The sequence below is a fragment of the Ursus arctos genome, unplaced genomic scaffold, assembly GCF_023065955.2.
Source record: "Ursus arctos isolate Adak ecotype North America unplaced genomic scaffold, UrsArc2.0 scaffold_21, whole genome shotgun sequence".
NCBI lineage: Eukaryota > Metazoa > Chordata > Mammalia > Carnivora > Ursidae > Ursus > Ursus arctos.
The window spans coordinates 49614597-49639883 of record NW_026622886.1 but is presented as its reverse complement, the minus strand read 5'-3'; the positions used below and the strand labels follow the sequence as shown (position 1 = coordinate 49639883).

At 44.4% G+C, this 25287-nt stretch overlaps 1 protein-coding gene across 10 annotated transcripts in view; it reads left to right on the top strand.

Annotated features, from left to right (window-relative positions):
• HSD17B6 (hydroxysteroid 17-beta dehydrogenase 6) overlaps positions 1–24939 on the top strand; it is a 56080-nt gene extending 31141 nt beyond the window's left edge. For 5 of the 10 annotated variants that reach the window (XM_048217884.2, XM_026500234.4, XM_026500238.4 and 2 more), the window contains 4 exons: positions 17139–17470; positions 18820–19078; positions 21849–22012; positions 24352–24939. In XM_048217884.2, coding sequence (XP_048073841.1) covers positions 17158–17470; positions 18820–19078; positions 21849–22012; positions 24352–24560 — 945 coding nt within the window. In that variant the 5' untranslated portion in view covers positions 17139–17157 and the 3' untranslated portion in view covers positions 24561–24939. Of the gene's footprint in view, positions 1–6008; positions 6061–17138; positions 17471–18819; positions 19079–21848; positions 22069–24351 lie in introns of those variants that run through there. The other 5 variants (XM_057316230.1, XM_057316229.1, XM_044384691.3 and 2 more) reach the window with 3 other exon arrangements.
• The last annotated feature ends 348 nt before the right edge of the window (positions 24940–25287 follow it).

Here is a 25287-nt window from a genome sequence, read left to right as displayed (position 1 = left end):
AACTGTGGGTAAGCAAAAGGAGCCTTCTCTAATTAAGTCATGAGAATTGTGTTGCTGAAGCTTGGTAGTCTAGTTTGGGTTCTGCCCTAACCCGACCCCGCCAAGGCCACCCCCTCTCCCATGGCCAGCAAGCACTTTGCAGTGGGAGTGGTGAAAGAAATTTTTTCTTTCTTCTTTCTTTTTCCTTCTTTTTTTCTTTCTTTTCTTTCTTTCTTTCTTTTCTTTCTTTCTTTCTTATTTATTTATTTATTTATTTGAGAGATAGAGAAAGAGGACAAGAAGGGAGAGGGGCAGAGGGAGAGGGAGAAGCAGGCTCCCATTGAGCAAGGAGCCTGATGCTGGGCCAGGGCCATGGGATCATGACCCAAGCAAAAGGCAGATGCTTAACCAACTGAGCCACCCAGACCCCCCCACCCCCATGTACTGATTATAGACTTGCTCTTAGGATCAGTGACTAGACTGATAGGAGTCAATAGACAAACCAGGTCTGAAGATTTGAAAGGAGGGAATACAGGCTACTCCTTATTTTGCCATGCACTATATTGCAGGGAGGTGGGTCCTTTGCTTGAGACTGAAGAAAGTCAGGATGAATTAGCATTGTCCAGCATGGTGATAAAGAGCTGGTAGAAATGATGAAGGATGTTGCAACACATGGAGTTTGACATCTGAATGCACCAGACAGTTTGAGTTCTCATGGTGAAATTTCCTTCTGTTAAAGCCTGGAGGAAGTGGTAGGGCTCATAGAGAAAGGCCTAGAATGGCACTGATAAAACAACAACAACCAAAATAATGCTAATAATATCTTATAATTTTGTAGTGTTTTATGTGTGTTAACTCCTTTAACTTTCTCAACAAATCACAGAGATGTCCTTTTCCCATTTTGAAGATGAGCACCCAGGTACAGAGAGGTTAATTCACTTACCCAAGGCCACACAACAAGTAAATGATAAATAAAGCCTGAATTTGAACCCAGGTAATCTGGCCTCAGAATCCAGGCTCAGGACTTTGCTATCCACAAAATTAGGGTTGGGGGCAGGGAAACTCATCAGAGAGATTCTTGGAAAGGAAGAAAAGGAAAAGTAGGGAGGAATTAGCCAGTTGGTCTCACTGTTACCAACTAACAGGCTCCCAAAAAAGTGTTCTGGCAGATGGAATATATTCTGCACTGTTGCTGAAGGGGAAAATCGTGGAAGCCTGGAACATCTCCAGGTTTGGATGTGAGAGTGTTTGGCACACAGCAAGCACGATGCTGGGTAGGGAAGCCCAGTTTAGCAGGGAGCCTGACATTGAGGATCGCCAGTCTTCCCTCCTCATACCTGTGTGAGGTTTTATGATTGCTCTACTGAGGGATAGATGATGAGTATCACGGCTAATTTCCTTTGGGTTTCCTGGTTGTAGAGAAACCAATCAGGGGCAGCAGTTGATATATTATGATACACCATTATATATATATATATATATATATATATATATATGAATGATTATTTTAAATCATATTATATATGATTTATATCTCTCATACCCAAGGCAGTGGCTAGGGACCCTGTATTTGCCCCAGATTCCAAGACAACCAGAGAGGTCAATTCATGGGGCTCCAAAGGGGCCCTGTCACTGAGACCTGGGCTGGAGGGTGGGATCTGGATACTGATAATGGGGAGGGAGGAACAAAGCAGGGATACCCTCGTGGGTTCTTAGGTGGAGATTAAACCATCTTTACTTCGTCTTGGAGCCCCTGGACATGTCCCACTTCCCTATACCCTTTTATACCTTTGTTTCCTCTTCCCCTAGCTTCTCCCTTTTTTCCTTGTACTTACAATGCCTCATCCACAAATATAAATAATATTCCCTGGGAGAAGAGCTCACTCTAAATGGAGAGAGGATAAAGGAAATCTCAGGCTGGGAAATGGTAGATAAAGTGTAGATAGTCTCAGGGCCAAGTCTCCAAGACAGAACAGGCCAATGACTGCACTGTTGGTAAAGAAAAGGCTCTGTAGGTGTTTCCTACAGAGTCATGTTTGGACTCAAGCATCTCCAGCCCAGGGAGGTAGATCAGTGACCACTTACTAAGCAGAACCCAGCCCTCAGTGTTGCTCATCTCCCTGAGACTTCTCCCAGGCTTTCCCTTTTCTCCTTCCAGTCTCCTTCAGGTTGTTCCCCATCCTTGCCAGCACTTACTATTTCCTGTCTTTTTTGGCTCTGTATATATGTTGACTGTGTATGTAGGTTTGTTTCTGGGCTCTTGATTCTGTTCCCTTGGTCTATGTGTGTGTGTTTATGCTAGTAACATACCTCTTTGATTACTATAGCTTTGTAGTAGAGTTTGAAATCAGGAAGTGTGATGCCTCCTGCTTTGTTCTTTCTCAGTATTAAATTGGCTATTTAGGGTCTCTTGTGCTTCCTTAAGAATGTTAGGATTGTTTTTTCTACTTCTGTGAAAAACGCCATTGGAATTTTTATAGGGATTGCATTTGATCTAAGATAGCTTTGGGTAGTATGGGCATTTCAACAATATGAATTCTTTTTTAAAAACATTTATTGATTTAAGTAATCTCTACACCCAATGTGGGGCTTGAACTCCTGACCCAGAAACCAAGAGTTGCATGCTCTTCAAACTGAGCCCCAACAAAATTAATTCTTCTGATCCATGAATGTGGGATATCTTTCCATTTATTTGTGTATTGTACTATTTCTTTCATCAAAGTCTTACATTGTACAGATCTTTCACCTCTTTGGTTAAATGTATTCCTAAGTATTTTGTTGTTTTTGATGCTATTGTAAATGGGTTTGCTTTCTTTATTTCTTTTTTAGGTAGCTCGTTTTTAGTGTATTGAAATGCAACTGATTTTTGTAGGTTGATTTTTTTATGCTGCGGTTTTACTGAATTTGTTTATTAGTTCCAGTGGTTTCTTGCACTCTAGGATTTTCTCTCTTTCTTTTTTTCCCCCTTAGCCTTGAACGCACCCCTAGGATTTTCTGTGTATGTTGAACCATCCTTGCGTCTCAGAGATTGGAAACTGGAAATCATCCTAGGGCTCCCCCATCCAATCACTAGGTCCTAGGGCATCTGCCTCTTGTATATTTCTAATTGCTCCCTTCTTCCTCGCCTCCTCATACCCACTGCACGGTCAACTCTTTCACCTCCTGCACGTCTTTGTTCAGGTGTTGCTTTCTCAGTGAGGCCTACTCCGACAACTATATTTAATGCTGTAAACTATCCTCCCTCTAGCCCTCTTGATCCCCCCTTTTCTGGTCTTTTTCTGTTTTGCAAAGTGCATATCCTCTTCTGACATATTTATTTCATCTATTTATTTTACTTTTTAAAAAGTTGTATTAAGATATAATTCACATATACAATTCACACATTTAAAGCTTACAATTTAGTCACTCTTAATATATTCACAGAGTTGTGATCATCACCAAAATCAATTTTAGAATATTCTTATTACCCTAAAATCCCCTTACTCTTTAGCAGTCACCTCCCATTTTCGCCCAACTCCTTCAACCCAATCCTAGGCAACTACGCACCTACTCTTTGTCTCTGTAGATTTGCCTATTCTGGAAATTTCTTATAAATTGAATCATACGATACGTGGTCTTTTGCAACTGACTTCTTTCACTGAGCATAATGTTTTCAAGGTGCCAAAGCAATGCACCATTTTGCATTTTCACCAGCACTGAATGAGGGGTGAGCACCTAATGCAGTGTCTGGCACACAGTGGGTGGTCAATAAATGTTTATTAAATGTATGGATGAAAAAATGTAGGACACAATCTACATTGCTTAGCATGCCATCCAACGGGTTTCCTGATCAGGTCCCTATCCATTTTTCCAGCATCATCTCTTGCTACTCCATGGCCTCTAGCCTTACAGACCTCTCTGCCTTCTCACATCCTGTCCCTGCTGCCTGAGGTATACTTCTCGTCCTTCTGCTTAGTGCTGAGTTCTGTTCACCTCTGACACTACTGTGCCCTTACACCTTTGGCATAATAGGTGCTTTCTCTTGCTGTCCTCTCCACATTTTGTTAATAATTTATTTCTATTTCTATTTCCCCTACTAGTTCTGTGAGCTTCTTAAGGATTGGCACTGTTCTACTCATCTTCGTGTCCTCCGCACTTACCCAGGGCTTGGCACAGAGTTGCTATTTAATAAATGTCTATTTCAGTGAACAAGTAGAGAAAATAGCAAGAGCAAAACCCCAGAGGGAGAAATACACTGGCAGGTTTGAGAAACTGCGTTTTCCAATTTGTGTTAAAAAACAAAACCCAACTGAGTAAATTTGAGGATCTAATTGACTCTGTTAAATGATTCATGAATGGGGAGTATCCTATCTAGCAAGGAGAGGGGAGCTTGGAAAAAGAAAGGTTTTTGAAGGCACAGAGAGGGCATTTAAAAAAAAAGGAATTTGTTAGCAAGGAATGCATTCTTTAGGCAAGGTTGCACTCCTAAGGGAGAAAGGATCTATGGGGGATTATCTCCTAGTGTTGACCAGGAAATTCCATTTTGGCTGGTTAAAGGTTACATTCCTGGGGAGGTTGAAACTGTAGTTAGCTTAGGTATTAAATCATGGTTCACTGACACAGGGCCTTAACATAAGTGACTCCATTTGGGGCCTGTGGTTTTCTTTTTAACATTCCCCCCCTTCTGATCAGACCCTCAGTTTAAGTGAGAGATGTGATAAAAAAAATTTTTTTTTGAGATGTCATAAAAACTTAAGGCGTCAGCGTCACTCCCAGCTCCTATTCTGTAGTTTTTGCAGCTGTTAAACAACATTCAACGAGTAAATTTGAAGATCTAATCGGCTTTATTAAGTGATTCATGAATCAGGCATCATCCCATCTAGCAAGTAGGGGGGAGCTCAGAGGAGCTGTACAAAATGGAAGGTTTTTATGGGAAGGAGGGTGGGGCAAGAAAGTTATTAGCAAAAGAAAAGAATTATTCTAGGCAAGATTGCTTTCCCTTAGGGGGAAGAGTAGGGGGTCTTACCAGGAAGGTCATCCCATCTTCCTTTGGAGGGTGGAGAGGGCGCTTGTGGCAGACTCCTAGGTGCTGATCAGAAAATTCCTGATTAAGACTGTTTTTCTGGAGGAGGTTGAAACTGCAGTTAAATTAGGTATTAAGCCCCAGTATGGGGCCTTGACCTAAATGACACCATTTTGGGTCTGTGGTTTTCTTTTTAACACAGCTTTTGTTGATCCTTTGTTTGGTATTCACAGGTCATGACTTTTTTTTTGCTTATCTCTGAGATAGCCGCAGGTTACAACTTCATGTTCACAGTTTTTTTTTTTTAAAGAATTTATTTATTTATTTGACAGAGACAGAGACAGCCAGCGAGAGAGGGAACACAAGCAGGGGGAGTGGGAGAGGAAGAAGCAGGCTCACAGCAGAGGAGCCTGATGTGGGGCTCGATCCCATAACGCCGGGATCACTCCCTGAGCTGAAGGCAGACGCTTAACCACTGTGCCACCCAGGCGCCCCATGTTCACAGTTTTTGAGTTGGTCATCCTCTTTGTTCTTTTTCTGATGTTCCAGTCTCAGGGAGATCATTTGCTTGTTGGTTAGTGGATACGAACATGCATGTAAAACTTTTGAGAGGATACAACACACCAGGGAAATTATTATGATGATTATAAGGAAGATAATTCCCAGTGTTTGAAGTGCACTTCAAAGCCATGGTCCTCAAGACCCAAACCAATCAAAATCAAATAAGTCAAACAAAGACCTTATGGAAGGAGTCACTTTTTAAAGCCAAGTGGCCTATTCAGTGATTTTATGTAATTGAGTTTTAACTTCCCCGAGGTGTTAATCTAGGTATAGCACGTGGGTTGGCCACAGCAGAGACACCTTGTTCAGCTAACATCAAGGGCTATTCTATTATGAAGAACAACTTTGACCAGACAGTCTAGGGATTCTTGTTGGGCAGCTATTATTTTAGCAAAATTCTGGAATATTTTCAAGAGTTAAGGAGAGGTTTCTGATCATATTCTCATTTACTTTTACTCCTAACCAGGGAAATCTGACTCTGCCAAAGGAAGTAAATCCTGAGTCGTGAATGCCCCCTGGTAGGTTTTTTCTCATCTGACAATGTCAATCCAGGGAAACCAACCAGTGAGATGTCTTCTTTCACTTGTGAAAAATCAGGGACACAGTTAGATACCCTAAGAGGCATTGCCCAGCGGTGTGCCAGCTGTCTAGCTATTTGTAGACCCAAGGAGAATGGCAATGACCACAGACAAAGGCAAACCCTGACAAGGCACAAACCAATTCCAGTAAGGTAGCACTGTTGATGGACAGATAGGAGATTTTGATGACAAATCCAGTAGTCTGAAAGGTGAAGGTTTCCACTCCTAGCCATGGCCCAGGAGATGTGGATGATGGTGTTACCTTTCCAGGCCAGCACCAGAGTAAGGGAAAGAAAGGGAAGAAGAAACGGTTTCATATTTAATTGAAGTATGAAGTCTTGATCTGGCATCTTGGAAGGAAGCAGGCTACCTTGATGTCAACTTCTTCTCTTCCTAGTCACTTTGGTTTGGAAGTCTCCAGTGCTTGTGTAGGACCAGATGTCAGGTGGGGCCTTCTTCAGCTGTGAGATGCATATCCAAGGTTTAAGTTCCTGAAGTCCGGCTGCCCTTTAGGTAGTGAAGAAGACCTGGTGAAGTCCCTTCCAAGGAGATTCAAAGGCAGTCTTTGCTCTTATCTGTTCCAAATCAGAAGGATGGGAGAAAATTGGAAGCATTAGTTTGGAGAGTTATAGCCAGATTTCTAAGGAGACTAGAAGAGTTGAGGATCCAGTCCAATTTGCAGGTATTTAACAGAACCTCAAAGACAATTAACCAGGTTAGAATCTAATATAGACAAAGATGTAAATATAGTTTCCTCTCTCCAAAACTGCCTTCATTTTTTAGAGTAAAACTAACTTGTTTGCATAAAACTTTACCTGATTCTTTATATAAGTGCAGCAAGAATGAATAGTGATCGACCACATAAGCTCTTTGTAAAACTGCTTTGCTGGAACCTTGTAAACAAGGTACCAGGTTGATTTTTGTGCAAGGGGCTTTATTGACTCTGTAAAGTCAGCCTCCATTGCTTAAAACTGTCTGGTCTTGGGGCACCTGGGTGGCTCAATTAGTTAAGCATCCAACTCTTGATTTCAGCTGACTTATTTCCCTTAGCATAATACCCTCTAGTTCTATCTACATCATTGTAAATGACAAGATTTCATTCTTTTTGATGGCTGAGTAATATTCTATTGTGTATATATATGTGTGTGTGTGTGTGTGTGCGCGCGCGCCACATCTTCTTTATCCATTCCTCTGTTGATGGACATCTGGACTCTTTCCGTATTTGGGCTATTGTGGACATTGCTGCTATAACCAAATCCTAGCTTCGTACCAGTGTGCTCTTGATATTAAAACTCAGTCTTAAATAAATTCATTTTAATATTAGCCAGCGTGACCACACATTAAAATTCATTTTCAAAGATTCCTTTTCCACAAAACTTTTACAACTTTCTTTTTTACAAAGTAAAAATAAATAAATAAAAAGTTTTACAACTTTGTTTTTTCATTTAGATATTGTCCTAAGTTTTCCCTCCTTAAATAACCAGCATCCCATCTAGCAGATAGTGAGGGAGCTCCGCTGAGCTTCACTAAAGGAAAGGTTTTAAAAGGCAGAGAGGGCATTCCATAAAGAGAAATTTGTTATCAAAAGGAATGTATTACTTAGGTAACATTGCCTTTCTAAGGAAGAATGCATCTGTCAGGGGATTACTTCCAGGAAATCCAGTTTGGCTGGTTAAAGATTACATTCCTGGGGGTGGAGGGTTGAAACTGCAGGTCAGGTAGGGTTTTGGTTTACTGATATGGAGCTTTAATGTAAGTGACTCCATTTTGGGCGTGTAGTTTTCTTTTTAACAGTGAGTTGGACTCTAGGTACAGGGCCTAAAATCATCTGGTGAGGGGTGTATAATTTGTCTGGTGGGCCACTGGGGACTGCTGAAGGGGAATAAGATGACTGAGGCTGGGCCTGAGAAAAATTAACCCAGCAGTGGTGTGTAGAATGAACTGGAAGGTGGGAGACAGATTAGGAGGCTTTAGGCCAGGTGAAAAGAGTGAAGGTAAAATCCAAGGTAGAGTGTCAGGAAGGGCAGAGGAGTGAGAAATAGTACTAAAGAATGTGTAGGATTTGGTTTCCTTTCCAACCAGGGCCTGGCCGAATGGCTTCCACAAAGAAGGGCTGTTGTGCCATCAACGCAGTAGTAACCGGAGAACACACCAGTGACCTTCACTAGCACGCCCATGGAGTGGGTTTCAAGAAGCATGTCCCTTGGGCTCTCAAAGAGATCCTGAAATTTGCCATGAAGGCAATGGGAACTCCCGATGTGTGGACACCAGACTCAACAAAGCTGTCTGGGCCAAAGGAATAAGGAGGAATGTTCCATACCGTATCCATGTGCAGTTGTCCAGAAAACGTAACAAGGATGAAGATTCACCAAACAAGCTCTCTATGTTGGTTGCCTATGTACCTGTCACCACTTTAAAAAATGTACAGACAGTTAATGTGGATGGGAACTAACCAACCACTAATCATCAAATAAAGGTATAAAACTGCCACACACACACACACACACACACACACACACACACACACACGAATCTGTATGGTTTGGAGAGTGACTGAGTATGAGTGAAGAGTGAGGAAGATGGAAGAGCCAAAGACTGGGGAGATTTGCAGCCCCATGCCTGGCAGAGTGGTCAGGTTCAGTCGTGGAGTCTTGGCTTATTATACTTGCTTCTAAGTGGACGAAGATACTTTCTAACTATCTACAGAGAAGGAAAAAGCCTGTAGAAACACTTGCTATGTATTATAATTACAACCTTCAAGAAAAACAAAAATAATGCAGGGAATACAGCTGTGACATATAATTGTAGTCAATCAGTTGGGTGCAGTGGCATTGTTTTTCGATTGTGCTAAAAACAGACAGGCTCTTCCAGAAGTGGTAATTGTTTATTCATACTGGCCCAAAGCCCTGAAGTAGGTGCTGTGTCACTTATAAAGATGAATCGCTCACAGAACTGTGCCAGGGGTATCAGTCCAGTTGGAGAGATGCGTTACATGGGAGAGGTATGAATAGATGTTATGGGAGAGCAGATCTATTGATGACTCAGAGAAAGCTTTATGATGGAGGAGGTGTGAGTTGCTGAGCCTTGCAGGACAAGGGAGTATTTCACACGCAGAGATGAGCATCAAGGGCATTTAGGGCAAAGGGAATGGTAAGAGCATAGACCTGGAGCATGGAAAGAGCAGAGCACAACTAAAGGGAGAGCAGCAAGCTCTTTGGTTTGGTTGGAACATAGGTTGTATGAGTGGGAGGAAGGGGAGGTAAGTTTGAGGCCTAATCATGGAGGGCCTTGTACACCCAACTAAAGTTTTGGATTTAGATTATTTTTAGTAGGTTCAATGCTTTTCAGGTAGTAGCATCAGCAGAGCTGTGCTTTGGGAAAATTAAGCAGACAGCACCATGTGGATGAGAGGGGAAGGAAGGAACTGACACTGTGGGGATAGTGAGGCGGCTTCTGTGATAGGCCAAGCAAGAGGCGCTGAGTGTTGAAGCCTTGAACAACGGATGTGGCCATGGGAATGAAGAGGAGGGGACAGGCGCTCCAGACACAACAGAGCCTGACTCTATAGCCTCGTCTTCTCAAAGAATGCATGCGGCAAGGAGGAGGAAGTGTCAGAGCATTAAGACTAAAATGTAATACAAATAGAAATTGGGAATGCTAGAGGAGAAGCACTTTTAGGAGAGAAGATGATGGGTTCTGTGTTGGGTATATTGAGTATCTGGCTAAGCATCTGGCTGGAGAGTACCTCAGGGAATTAGAAGTACGGGACAGAGCCTCAGAAAATGGTCAGGTTGGGGATATAGATCTGGGCCTTAAGAGGGGATGAAATTGCCAAGGAGAGAGTGATGAACAGGCAGAAAGGATTCTGGGACAGAACATTGGGGAATCTTTGCATTGAGGGTGTAGGAAGGAGAGGGGGAGAAGACGAGGAGGAAGGGAAGGGGCGCTGTAATGGAAGCAGGAGAACCAGGAGAGGGAAGTATCTCGGAAGTCAAGGGAGGAATGTATTCTGGGAATTGGGTGGTCAAGGTGGAGCAGGTGATGGCTTCTGACTGTGAGAGCAGGGAACTTAGGTGGGAAAGGTAGGCCAGGGCCAGACCATGGGAAGTCTTCTAGGGGAGAGATAGTATGGCATGGTGACTTGATCCTGTTTCTACTACTCACTATCTGTTTGACTTTGGACAATTCACTTCGTTTTTGCCTTAATTTGTGCCTCAATGTCCTTATCTGAAAAGTAGGCATAATGATTGCACATACTTCATGAGTTTGTGTGTGTGTGTTTTGAGCAGTGCCTGGCACAAGGTAAGTTCTAAATTACTGTTCACTATTATAATTATGTGCCAAGCTGAGGAGTTTTGACCTTATCTGTGGGTGACAGGAAGCCATGGACAGGCTCCGACAAGGGCATGACATGGTCTGAAAACAATCTCCTCCTTCACCCAAGACCCAGTTGGAACTTGAGAACCAGATAAAATTACTAGAAAAAAGAAAGTGCTAACTATTGCAGTGATATCTGAGAAGGAGGCGAGATAAAAGGCCTTGGGGATTGTCTGCTGGTCCTTGGTGAGCTCTGAGTTTCCAGAGGGGGATGGGAATGGGAGGTGGAGTACAAGGGGTTGGGGAACGCATGGGCAGGGAGACAATAGAGGACCTGTGTATATGCTCTCTGAATATTTTGACCATGTGGGGTAAGAGAGGATGGTCATTTCGAGGATGGCAGGGTAGCATGGTCTCAGGGAGGAGGAAAGACAAAAGAGGCAGCCCAGAGGACAGACAATATAGAGACATTTAGAGCAGGGATGTCCTCAGCAGATGTGGCAGCCCCCGAAATGAGAGGCAAGATGTGGGTATGAATTAGACCGTGCAGGTCATTGGTTTGGACGTGAGAAGGATGCGCTTGAGCTGGTCTGGATTTTGGCAGGGAGGCGAGTGGTGAGTTCATCCATGGAAGGAGAGCCCGATGAACATGAGGCTGGGAGACTGAGAAGGCTGGAGAAGATTTGGAACCGGTGTTATTGGGAACACACGAGGGAGGGGTCAGATGGGGGCATGCAGAAGGTCTGCCTGTGTCGGTGAAGTCTAGCCGAGACGGGGTATCATTGATTCGTTGTGGAAATCGCTTGTTCGCGTTTGGGCCTCTCTCTGGTGCTACTTGGCAGCTGGCAACGAGGGAACGTCGATGGGACGCCCGTGAAACACCCCTCAAGGGGCTGGCCCCGGGACCTACTCTGAGTAAGGACGTAAAGGAAGCCTTAAGAGGACTGTAATAATAGACTGAGGAAAGGGAGGGCCCCGTGGGAGGAAAGAGACAGGGAGAGGGGAGGGAACGAGGGGAAAGAGCCCTAAAGAGACGAAGGGCTGTAGTCAGCTTTTGAGATCTTGGTGGGAGAGCAGGTTTAGACGATGACGAACCGAGGGTGGCGAGGGTCGGGCCTGGAGGAAACAGGAGATCTTGATGTACGATTGCAGTCATGAAGGCGTGCTCTGAATTCAACTTCAGAACTCCTTGAAGAAAATTAACCAGGCAGCATCCTGTGGGTGAGAAGAAAAGAGATTGACAGTATATCGTGAGAGAGCTCAGTTCTCATTACCATGACCGGAAGTCAGCGGAAAATGCCTAGAATCAATATATCAAGAAATAGTAGTATAGATATATAAATCTCCTGAGTCAAAGGCAGAAATAGAAGTGATTGCATGGCTTTTGCGGATGAATGGCTGTAAAAACAAGCGGGCCACTTGGGGTCTGGTATTTGAAGTAGTCAAGGCATCTTCAGGGAATTTGATTCGTGTTCAGGACTGGCCCGGGTTTGCAGATTCTGTCTGGCCTGGCGTCTCTCTTCTGCGAGTGCGGTCTTCTTGCTGCTGGCTGTGCGGTTGGAGAGGAAGACCCAGGGAGGCTGTGCGGCCTGAGCTGCTCTCTCATGGGGGCAATGGATTTTCATCTTTGATTAGCGTCAGGAAATTACTCTCTTAGTCGATAGGCAGGAGGAAGCCCTGTTACTACAGTGCACCAGACAATCCCAGGCAGGCAGAACAGAGGAGCTGGCTAGAGAACGCAAGCTCTCAGATTGGAGAAAGACAGAAGCATGGGGGCAGGAGAGAGAAAATGGGGTGGTGGAGGGAGAGGGGGAAAAGGAGAGGGATGGAGCATTAAATGTCTCTGTCAACTATTTTCTCTCCCTCACTGGCTCCCTCAGTTTTACTCCCCTCTACCCTTAGCGGTTCTGCACCCAGTTATAATGTGTTGGCGGGGGTGGGGGTTCTCCCCACCAACAAGCAATTCTCTGGGACTCCAGCTGGGTGTCCTCCGATTCCAGTCCGTTCTGACACTGAGCCAACGGCCAAGAAAGAATTCTTGAGCCGTCTTTGGTGCAAAAAGGTGGTTTTATTAAAGCACGGGATGGGACCCGTGGGCAGAAAGAGCTGCATTGGGGTGGTGAGGGGTGACAGTTTATATACTTTCAAGTTGGGAGGGGGTTAGGGATAGTGTCTGTCTCTAAGGAATTTTGGAAGCAAGCTTTCCAGGACCTTGAGGGGGCTAGCTATTGTTGGGAAAAGATCATTTATTACTGTCCAGTAAAACTTTAGTCATGAGACCCTTCCAGTGTTTATCAGTGGGTCATAGGCTTGGGGGATGATTGCCAACATGTATCTTGGGGAGTAGAGATAAAGGAAGTTTCCAAAGGAATTCGTGTATGGTAAAGTAGACTTACAGGGTCCTGGGAGTCGGGCTAAGATTAAGATTGCCTTTTGCCCTTAGCAAAGTGTCAAGATTAAGGCACCTGAGTCCCTAGAGGAATGTCACCCTGCCTGTTTCAAGGACTTGTCAATGGGCTGTAAGTAGTAGGGAAATTTAATACTTTTTCTTCTGCCTTTGTTTCCCCGCATCAGCACTATCTACCAGGAGATACCACCTGATCCCACAGGTTAGAGGTTCAGTCCTGCAAGACTCCCCCCCCCCCACCCCTACTGCAGATGCCAGTTGCCAGCCCAGGTCATCACCTGTACTTCTTCTTCTTCTTTTTTTTTTTTTTTTAAAGGTTTTATTTATTTATTTGACAGAAAGAGACAGCCAGTGAGAGAGGGAACACAAGCAGGGGGAGTGGGAGAGGAAGAAGCAGGCTCCCAGCAGAGGAGCCTGATGTGGGACTTGATCCCAGAACTCTGGGATCACGCCCTGAACCGAAGGCAGACGCTTAACGACTGAGCCACCCAGGCGCCCCTATCACCTGTACTTCTGACTGACTGGCTACACATTGGAAGTTCCAATGATCCCTTTTTGTGTTGTATTAATTTGCTAGAAACCCTCACAGAACTCACAGAAATGCTTAACTATAGAGAACAAACTGAAGGTCACCAGAGGGGAGGTGGGGGAGGGGTGGGTGAAATAGGTGAAGGGGATTAAGAGCACATTTATCATGAAGAACACTGAGTACTGTATAGAATTGTCGAATCACTATATTGTACACCTGAAACTAATGTAACACTATATGTTAACTCTACTGGAATTAAAAAAAAAACCTCACAGAAATGTTTTATGTGCTAGATTACTGGTTTATTTTAAAGGGATGTAATTTAGGAACAGCCAGATGGAAGAGAGCGCAGGGCAAGGTGTGGGGAAGGGATGTGGAGCTTACATGCCCCCTCCAGGCATGTGGATCTCCCCAAATCTCCATGTGTTCACCAACCTGGAAGCTCTCTGAACCCTATTCTTTTGTGTTTTTTGTGGAAACTTCATTACATAGGCATGATTGATTTAAATCACTGGCCACTCAATCTCCAGCCCTTCTCCGCTTCCCAGAGGTAGAGGGGTGGGTGGAACTCATTCCAACCCTCCAATCACATTGTTGGTTCCCTCATCCTTAGGTATAGCCCCAAGGTAACCTCATCAACATAATAAGACAGCTTTGTTGTTCTCCTCACTTAGGAAATTCCAAGTATTTTAGGAGCATTGTACCAGAAATGGATAGAGACCACGCATATATTTTTTATTATAAATCACAGCATCACAACCCTTCATTTCCCTTTGGCTACTGCCTTCTTTCCTCTCCTTCCCGGACTCTCTTGAAAGGAGTCTCTACTTGGCTCTACTTCCCCGCCCTCCAGTCCATCCATCAGCCCACCCCAGGCTGGCTTCTTTACTCTTAACTCCCTGAGAGTCTTGTTTAGATCACCAGTAACCTGCTGGTATTCAGTGGACCAGTTTAGATCACCAGTAACCTGCTGGTATTCAGTGGACCAGTTTAGATCACCAGTAACCTGCTGGTATTCAGTGGACCAGTTTAGATCACCAGTAACCTGCTGGTACTCAGTGGACCAGTTTAGATCACCAGTAACCTGCTGGTACTCAGTGGACCAGTTTAGATCACCAGTAACCTGCTGGTACTCAGTGGACCAGTTTAGATCACCAGTAACCTGCTGGTACTCAGTGGACCAGTTTAGATCACCAGTAACCTGCTGGTACTCAGTGGACCAGTTTAGATCACCAGTAACCTGCTGGTACTCAGTGGATCAGTTTAGATCACCAGTAACCTGCTGGTACTCAGTGGACCAGTTTAGATCACCAGTAACCTGCTGGTACTCAGTGGACCTGCGTGTTGCAGAGTTGATCCTCTTTAAGCCCCTCTTCCCTTGGCTTCCTTTGCCTTTCTTTCTCCCACTTCCTCTGGCTCATTCTTTCTGTTATTCTTTTCTCCCTTTGTTTTTCGCCCCCCCACCCCAGGATATTTTCTTTTAATTAATTTATCTATCTAACAGTGTATATCTAACCACACAGCACCGGCTGTGTGCCATTCAGAGCGCCAGGTGTAGAGGAGCACGTAGCCTGGGCTCTCAAGGGCTTTCTAGTCTAAAAGTGGGAGGAAGCAGTGCAGACAAGTTAGTGGGCCTCACGATACGCTCACGCGCAGGCTTGCAGTGGGGATGCCGGGGAGGGAGTGGTCCGTTTTGTTAGACCAGGGGGTCGGGGTAAGAGGGGTCAGGAAAGTAAGTCTTCTGCCTGGACCACTCTTCCCCCGCCTTGCCCTGGGCCGTACTTCATCTCTCAGTGCTCATCTGTAAAGAAACGTGGCAGTCGTCGAGGCGTGTTGCTCTGATGTCTTTTCAAGAGAATCTGCTTTGAGGAGTGCGGTTGACTCACAGCCTCCAGCTGTTGTTGCCTTTGGGTCTGTATGGCCTGGATACTGAGGCACGTCTCTCCTGGGCACCCCCGGCCAGGGACTGAGCGTGGCCGCGGGAGTGGACCTCCGCCAGTTCTGCCCAGCGTGGGTTTCTACTGGGCAGTCTGCTCAAGGGCCCCCCCATTGGCCTGGCTGAGACTTTCTCAGGGTCCTGCCCTTTAAGGAGTTTCCTCTCAAATCCTCCCTCCTCTTTCTCCTTTCAGAGGCGGCAGACCCCCATCACCACCCACTCCTGTGTCCCCTTTATCCTCTCATGGTATTTTCCCCACCGAATCACTTGCATGCCTAAATATGTTGGCATTTGAACCTAACACAGGGATATGACAGGACCTGCCTTAGAGTGCTGTTGTGAGAATTCAGTGAGTTAATATATGTGAAATGCTTAGAAAAGGGCCTGGTACACAGCAAGTGTTATGCTATTGTTGTTGCTAGCTATTGTTATTATTATTATTATTTTATTTTCCTTTAGATCTCAACTTCTATTTTACCCTCTCTGGAAACCTCCAATCTCCCTAGAGTGCTCCAACCGCATCTTGTCCTTTAATTCTATCCCATTGCTTTGTTTTCTTGTTGGCCTTCACACTGAGATGGCGAATTCAGTGAATTATGGAACCTTGTTGGGTTTACTGTTGTTTATCTGTGCCTAACATTGTGTCTGACTCTAGTAGGTATTGAATTGATGTTTGTTGAATGAAAATGACGATTCATCTGAGTATTATCAGATGAGCCTTATTTGCCAAATAGGTGAGGTCTGGGAAAGAAGGAATTGTTGAGAGAACTGTGTACTGGGGCGTGAAAACCCTGTACTGTGTGGGGTACTGAAAGCTGCTAGTTACGACTGAAGCGTGGAGTGCAAGAGAGATGTGGCAGAAAAGAAGCCAAAGGAGTAAGTCCGGGGCCAGAGCACTGGGATGGCCTGAATGCCAAGCTGGGGAGTTTGGCATAGATTCACCTCATGGAGCTGTCGTGGTGCGGGCCTTACGACGTCCTAGTGGGCTCACACCCATCTTCGATGGGGTTTTATGTCCTTACGAATCCTGTTACTTCACCCAATACTATAGGTTGCCCCCAAATGGTGACTGTTTCTCTGAAACCACATGAAGAAATGTAGGCATCTCTGAACCCTCATTTCGACAACACATCTGATTGGTCTTTATTTACAAACTGCTTTGGCTGCAATATCTCACCCAAACACTTGGGTCTCTTAACCGATCTCTTTGCCTTCCTCGCAGCCCTGTTAACGTACCTTCCACTCCCACGTGAGACAGATCTCTCTAAAGCTCAATCTGCTCCTCTTACTCCTCAGTTTAACACCACCCAGTGATGGCACACTCTGGTTGCCTGCAAGGTAATGTCCAGATTCCTTAGTGCGGCCCACAAGGAATGTCCTGGTCGGAGCTGTCGCTGTCTCCTCTCTGTCCCTCTCCAGGCTGGACTGATTATAGGCATCAGGAAGTTAGGCTGCTCCATTCACATACACACTGTTGCTGCCTGCAGTGTCCTTCATCCGGGTCTACTTTTTGAACTCTTAGCTACCTTACAGGAAGGAGTTCCAGAATCACCGCCTCTGTGAAGCCATTTCTAACTTTCTAGGCAGTGGGGCCTCCTCCTTTGCAGTCTCGTAAGACTGTGTGTATGCTGTTACGGCACCTGCCACACTGCGTGGCACCCATCTTGTTACTTCTGATTCCCTCTCTGGAGTGTGGCTCCTTGAGTATTGGTGACTATGGAGTCCCCAGCACTGGGGGCAAGGCCTGGCACATAGGATATACTTAGTAGATGACCGGTTAAAGAGAAAAGCACAGAAGGCCATGAAAGCTGTTCTCTTTCTTTTGAAAGGGAAGGAGGTCCCCTCACCATGTGGCTGTACGTAGCCGTCCTCGTGGGCCTCTGCTACCTTCTGCGCTGGTACCGGGAGAAGCAGGTGGTGAGCCACCTCCGGGACAAGTACGTCTTCATCACAGGCTGTGACTCAGGCTTCGGGCACCTGCTGGCCAGGCAGCTGGACCTGCGAGGCTTGAGGGTGCTGGCTGCGTGTCTGACGGAGAAGGGGGCCCAGCAGCTGAGAGACCAGACGTCAGACAGGCTGGAGACGGTGATCCTGGACGTCACCAAGACAGAGAGCATCTCTGCGGCCACCCAGTGGGTGAAGGAGCGTGTGGAGGACAGAGGTATGGAGAAGGAGTATTTTTTCCTTTCATTTACTTGGACATGAAGTTGTTAATGTTTTTCTCCCTATAGATAAAATCTCAAAAGCAGGGCCTAAGAGGCTGTCTTTTTCATGTGAAGGTTAGTCGTGCTCTTTGGTGGTGTTTCATTTCCTTCACAATGTTTACCTTGGAAACTGAGCCAAATAGAGTTGAAGCTATTATCTCACCTTGCCCACTGGAGTATTTATTACCATAGTTCTTTATGTTTAAAGAATTTACAAGATATTCTTAAGAAACGGATTCTTTTCCCTTTGGCTACCATTTAATATATAGTAATTCCTGGGCACTTGGGTGGCTCAGTCGTTAAGTGTCTGCCTTCGGCTCAGGTCATGATCCCAGGGTCCTGGGATCGAGCCCCACATCTGGCTTCCTGCTCGGTGGGGAGCCTGCTTCTCCCTCTGCCTGCCACTCCCCCTGCTTGTGCTCTTTCTCTCTCTGACAAATAAATAAATGAAATCTTAAAAAAAAAAAGTTGTATTTAGCATACATATTTTATATGATATGTCTTATAATTCTGGTATCTAATGTCTTTGTGAGTCTTTTTCTGCCGTCTATTGATTCTGCTGGTTTTTGCATTTGGTGTTTTCTTTCCTTCTTTATTTTGATTTATGACAGTGAACTGCAATTTTTCTTAGTGACTCTGGTGATTCTCTGGGGCTAACATAAAGATTCTTCTAGAGAAGATCCATGTTTGCTTCTGTCAGGTGCCAGGGGTGCTCAGAAGCCGTGACCACCTTGAACTTAATTCTTGGCTTGAGATTTTTGGGCCATCCGGATTGTGGAGATTTGGCTGCAAACTCTCATGAGGGATGGCTTGTAGTTATGATTCCTCAGGATTGATAGGGTTGATTCTTGCTCCCTCCCCACAACACCGAAGTTCAAGGTGGACAGTTTAACTCTCAGGCCTTTGGAAGGACTTCCTGTCTCACCCTTGTACTGATCGCATAGCCATTAAAGACCCCAGTGTAATGAAGGACGTGTTTTCTATTAGAATCCCTACCGTAGGTGGGTGCTGGACTTCATCTCTTATTGTGGATTTTTTTGAGGCTATAAATACTGAAATTCAGGTCCACACTGGTTGGCAAATTCCCTCAAATCAAAAGCCAGCATCAGTGTTCTCTTTACTGTTTCTGGTCCCTGCCTTTTCTTAGTTTTTGCCCTGACCTTTCTATACTTTTTTGTTAACTGATGTTTTTAAGAACATTAAAAAAATATATTTTGTCTAACATTTTTAGTTGTTGTCAGCAGGAAGATGGATGAAGGTAAATAGTTTGTCAGTTTTGTCTGAACCCGAACTTCTGCTTTTTTAGGACTCTGGGGCCTGGTCAACAACGCAGGCATTTTTCACCCACATTGCTACAGTGAGTGGCTGAAAATGGAGGCCTATATGGATGTCTTCAAAGTGAACCTCACTGGTTTGATTGAGTTGACCTTGAGCATGCTTCCCTTGGTGAGGAGAGCACGGGGGAGGATTGTTAATGTCTCCAGCATTCTGGGAAGAATTGCTTTCTTTGGAGGAGTCTACTGTAGCTCCAAGTATGGAGTAGAAGCCTTTTCAGATACTCTGAGGTAATGCTCTTAAGTTAAAACAAAAGCAACTGTTGAGCACTTCAGTATGCCGGAGGCACTGTGCTCATTGCTTTTGCCTCATTATCTAATTTCATTACTCCAAAAATCTTGATTTGTAGATATTGTTACTAGTCTGTTTTATGTAGGAAACTGGGGCAGATTTAAGTTTCTTTCCCCAAGTTCACCTGCCACGACCCGGATTTGGCAGAACTGTGTTTTGACCCCAGGTCTTTGTCTCCTGCCACCACATCACACTTTAATTCTCAAGATTTCTCCTTGATAAAATTTCATTTCTGAAGAGAAGGTGACTGTCTTCTTTCCTCCTTACGGTGAGTCCGTCCTTGTCTCTCCCTGGTGACTCTCTTTCTCTCTGGGTACTCATCAGCTTTACTCTGTATATCTTTTCTTTAGGTGAGAACTTCTTTTCTTAGAACTTCAGTTCACCGTGGCCTGTAATGGTCCCGCCTCTACCTCCTGGCTTCTTTTCACGCCTGTTCCAGCCTTGTGTCGCTCTATCAGCTGCTTCCTTTTTCTATTTCCCTTTACCTTTTCATTCTGTTAGCTGTGCCTCCTCCAGCTTTGGGGGGCTGTCAGCGTTCCTTGGCTTGTTGCTTCATCACTCCAGTCTCTGCCTCCGAGGTCACATTGCCTTCTCTTCTTCTGTGGGCCTTCAGATCTGCCTCTGCCTCTCTTATAAAGATAGTTGTGATCGCGGGCGCCTGGGTGGCCCAGTCAGTTAAGCGCCTGCCTTTGGCTCAGGTCGTGATCCTGGATTCCTGGGATCGAGCCCCATGTAGGGCTCTCTGCTTGGCAGGGAGTCTGCTTCTCCGTCTCCTCCTAGCTCATGCTCTCTGTCTCTCTCTCTCTCAAATAAATAAATAAAATCTTAAAAGGTAGTTGTGATTGCACACCCTAATTATCTAGCATAATCTCTCTGTCTCAAGATCCTTAATTTAATCACAACTACAAAGTGCCACAAAAGGTGACATTTAGAGTTTCCAGGGATTAGGACCTGGTATCTTTGGGGGCCATTATTTAGCCTCCCACGTGCCATGACTGGTGGATATTGCTTATAATATGCATATTGTATTATCGGCCTGGGAAGGGAATAGGGAAATAATTGAGGAAGTCATATGAATTGTCACCATGTGGCAGGCACCTTGCTTGGCTTCCAGCCCAACTGACCTTCTGTCTGCCTCCACGGGGCTGCTGCCTGCTGATTTACCACCACTCACGACTGGTGTCTCAGACCCCTTGACTCATTCTCGGGCCAAGAGTGAAGGATGTCCTTCCAATTGTCAAATCACGAATTCCTTTAGAAAATTCCAGTGTGCTTTAATTGTGCTAAGTCTGAACAGGAAAAGGAAGTTCTGTCCCACATATGAGTTGGAGTTTTAAAGGGAATGCAGATGAACCACGGTGAGGAAGCTGCAAGGGGAAGTGAAATTTTAGGGCAGAGGCGCCCCTGGCTTGCACAGCCCTCTCTCTTCTCCAGCACACACAGGCACCTGGAGAGTCTTTCTCTGAGGCTGTACCGTAGAAGGTTTTAGATTTTTGCGTTGATAAGGGAGGATTTTCCTTTAGAATAGTAATTTTTAACCTCTAGGATGCCTCAGAGCCACCTAGATGGCTTATTCAAACAGATTGTCGGGTCTCACCCCCAGCGTTTCTGATTTAGTAAGTCTGGGCTGGAGCCTAGTAATTTGTATTTCTCACAGGCTCCCGGATGTTGATGTTGCCATTTATCTGGGGGCCACACTTTGAGAACCACTCACTGCTTTAGAGGGTCACGATGCTCTGTTTTACCTTCTTATGGACCATTATTTCAAACGTCTCTCCTTGACATCAGCTTGGGCTCCACCTTCTCCAGTGAGGCAACTTCAACCTCTAGATTATGGAGCAGCCCTCATCACTGTCCCCTAAACATCTGGAGTATACTCTCCTGTGGTACACACCACCATCTTATTTCACTTGGTGAAGGCAGCACTTAGCACAGTGCCTGGTACATAGCCAGGATTTTGGAACTGTTTGTTGAATTAACCTGAATATTCTAGAATGACCAATGACTTGCAATTTTCATACCCACCTCATATTCAATTAATGGTCTCCTGTAGTCTTGGAATACATGGTAATTCTTCAGAGGCCCATGCTTTTGCCGGTCCCGTTCCCACTACCTGGTTTTCTGCTCTTCTCCTCTCTTCACTCAGAAATTTCCTCTTTATCCTTCAAGGCCTCACCGAAACCTTCTCTCCTCAGTGAAGCCTTCCCTGACTCCCTCAGAAGATCTGTCTGCCTCCTCCTCTCTACTTATGTCGCCCCTTGAATACCTCTCCTTTGTAATTCTTTTGAGTTATGTTACAGTTATTTGCTTACTTGTCTGACTCACTGTGAGCTTTTTGAGGCAAGCAACTGAGTCTTAATTTTCTGAGATTGTGCACGTAAAACGCTTAGCACAGGAGCTGCCATAAAAAAGCGAACTTTCTTCATTATTCCTTATATTCTGCATGGCTTTCCTGTCTCACACATGGTAGGGACTTAATAACTGTGAAAAGAGTGGGTGTAGAATTGAACGGTTATGGTCGTTTGTATAATCATGTTCTGATTGTTGGACTTAGGGATATTAAAAAAAATGTTCTTTTCCTCTCCATTTCTTTATCCGTTAAAGTATTCAGTAGAGATGTTTTTATAAACTTGTTTTGTTTTTCTCTCTGAGAGCATGGAAATTGTGTCTTTCAATCAAAAGAATTAACTCAAGGGTTTTTATTTTCAGGCGTGAGCTTCGACATTTTGGGGTGAAAATCAGCATAGTTGAACCTGGCTACTTCAGAACCAGAATGACAGAGGTGCCGGAGTGCTTAGAGAAACTAAAGCAAGCCTGGGAAGAAGTCCCTGCGCATATTAAAGAAGCCTATGGACAGAAGTTTTTTGAAGCCCGTGAGCTTTTCTTTGGACAGGCTAATGGCTCCCCTTACATGAGAAGAGAAAAGAGGGTTTGTGAAGAATGATTGGCAGGTCCTCTGAGAACAAAGCTCCTTAAACAAAGCCTTCCCAGGACAGGAGGGGTTTGGGAAGGTCCCAGTGCCCTCATGGTTGGCTTGGTGATGGCTGTCGGGGCTGAGGAAGAGGTTATGTGGACAGCCTAGGGCCAGGGCTGGTGCTGCCTTGTCACCTACGGGCCTGGCCACCCACACTAGGGAGGTATTACATGGTTAGAGGCCTGGAACCTCTGGGTCCCAAGAGGGGTGTGCCTCTCTGTCGTTTCGCGGGGCTGGTGTGGGAGGCCTGCACAACTGAAGTACAGCTTTCAGTATTGTCTACCCTTTTGGTAACAAAGGGCCCAGGCGCAAAGTCCACGTCTTACTGTAGGAGGAGGGAGGGTGTGTGTGGGCAGAGGGCAGCGCGTGAGGCACAGCTTTGCGGGGCTTTATTGGCTGTGCCCACAGACTGGACCTCATGTGCAGCCCTCAGGAGCGTCATGGGAGTGAGATGGTTCAGTTTCTTGTAAGAATGGCACTCTTCTGACCTGGAAGAGGAGGCAGTTTGGGGGTGGAGGCAGAGCCGTCTTCTTCATAGCAGTAAGTCATGCACATTGGTGTGGGGTTCCATCTTCCTGGGGGAAGCGATGCTTTTTCTTCACACAAAGAAGTCAGCAGCTTGCCAAGGCCGAAGGGAGCAGCTCCCCTTTCACAAAGGGACCCTGTGATGGGTGGGTAGCAGCAGCCCTGTCACTGGCTTTGAGTGATACTGTAGTCCAGAGAAAAGAAGGCAGACAGAAGACTCCCGACCTACAGCACGGTCTTCTGGGTGCATCAGGCCTAAGAGGGTCACCATTAGCAGAGGGGTGAAAAATTGGATCAAGGAAAAGCTGGCCCAAAACAGTGCCTGAGCTCTCAGAACTCAGAGCAAGCTAGGTTCCCAACATGCCAGAGGGCCAGCCATAGTTGTAAACTCTTCCCTATCTAGGGTTTTAAACTGTGTTAGGGAATTTGTCCCCCTTCTGGATACATATAGTTTGACAATAGAAATTAAGAGGAAAATAGAATTTATTGTAGTGACTATACATAAAAATATATATGGATATAAGAGGATATATATATTTCGTGATTTAAAAGGAGTTGAGGGTCGCCTGGGTGGCTCATCGGTTAAGCGTCTGCCTTTGGCTTAGGTCATGAGCCCAGGGTCCTGGGGTCGAGCCCTGCCTCAGGCTCCTTGCTCAGCAGGGAGCCTGCTTCTCGCTCAGCCTGCCGCTCCCCCTGCTTGTGCTCACACTCTATCGCTCTTTCTCTCTCTGACAAATACATAAAATCTTAAAAAAATAATAAAAGAAATTGAAATTGTTCATAGAATTATTATCAATATAAAGTTGTTAATAAGGTATTTTTTATTCTTTTTCTTATCCGTCTTTGAAGATTGGTGTGTATTTTGCACTTACAGCATATCTCAACTTGGATGTTAAATTTTCCTAGGAAATACTTCATCTGTAGATTAAGAAAATTTAGAGTTGCCAGCAGCATTATTCATAAGGATAAAAAATACCTTATTAACATCTTTATATTGATAACAAATACTGAAATGATAGTATTGTGGATATGTAGGATTAAATAACTGTATTATTAAGATGAATTAATTTCACCTGTTTCCTTTTTTAAAAGTGGCAACTAGAAAATTTAGGATTACATATATGGCTCTCATTATATGTCTATTGGATAGCGCTGTAGTAATTCTGTAAAATTGGATAGTGCTGTAAAAATTCTGATTCATGGATAACTCCAAAAATACTAAAACGTTTTCCAGTAATGGATTTGAGTTTTAAAATTAAAATTAGTTAAAATTTAAAAATTCAGTGTTTAGTCATACTAGCTATATTTTAAGTGTTCAGTAGCTGCATTTGGCTAGTGGCTGTCACCGGGAAGCATAGATCTGATCACCCTAATCCTTGTAGAAATTAAATGTAGTTAGACTTCCGTGACTGTGTGTACCAGGATCTTAACATTAAAATACAAGGAATAAGATTGGGGTACCTGGGTGGCTTAGTTGGTTAAGTGTCTGCGTTTGGCTCAGGTCATGACTCTGAGGGGTCCTAGGATCAAGCCCCGGGTCAGATTCCGTGCTCAGCAGGGAGTCTGCTTCTTCCTCTCTGAGCCCACTTCTCTCTCTCCCTCTGCCTCTCCCTACCGCTCATGCTCTCTCTCTCTCTCAAATAAATAAATAAAATCTTTAAAAAAAATACAAGGAATAAGATTGCTGACTGCCATTTCTCTTTTTGTATACAGATTACAATGGCGTCAAACAAGGGCTGCTGTCATGTAGCACAAACCTGAACCTGGTCACGGACTGCATGGAACACGCTTTGACCTCTGTGCATCCCCGCACTCGATATTCAGCCGGCTGGGATTCTCAGTTTTTCTTCATTCCTCTATCCTATTTACCTACATCACTGTCAGACTACATATTGACGAGATCTTGGCCCAAACCAGCCTAGGCAGTCTAAAGAAAACTGGTTTGATGGCTCTCGAAATGAAGAAGACAAAAGTCTGAAATTGATAATTAGTGTCTCAGTAATCCTTATTGGGAACTAACATGTTTATATTCCAGATATCCAAAGCTTATTCCTTGAGGTGATGAGTTTTTACTATTTTAAGCATTTTTTGATGAGAATATTTCCAAAATATATCATTCTTCTTTGCCTATTAAACAGAGTAGACTGAAAACAATTCAACTTGTTTTGATATTATTTCTTTATATAAATGAATAATTCTGTGCTATGATACACTATTGCTTGAGGATTACTGAGAAATATATTGAGAAATTTATCCTTATTTGTACTACGGTACTTCTAATAAATATTTCATTTTGCTTTCTTCTGTCTGTTTGCCAGCTATTTTTGATGATGTTTCTACCTTGTTTAAAAATAAATGATTTTTAATTTTGTAAATTAAGATAATATACACACACATAGTCAGATGTTAAGTTAATACTCAAAAGCTTAAAAATAAAAAACAGCAGTTCCCCCACCCTTCATTTCTGCTCCTCAGAGGTAAATGCTTTCAACTTTTAGCTGTTTCTTCTGGTATTAACTTTTGTATTTCTAAATAATATACTTTTATTTCTTGATTTATTAAGTTTAGACATTCTCAATTGATTTCCCATTAAGAAAAATCCTGTTGATTTTCCTATTAGTTTATTTATACCACTTTCCTGACCATTTC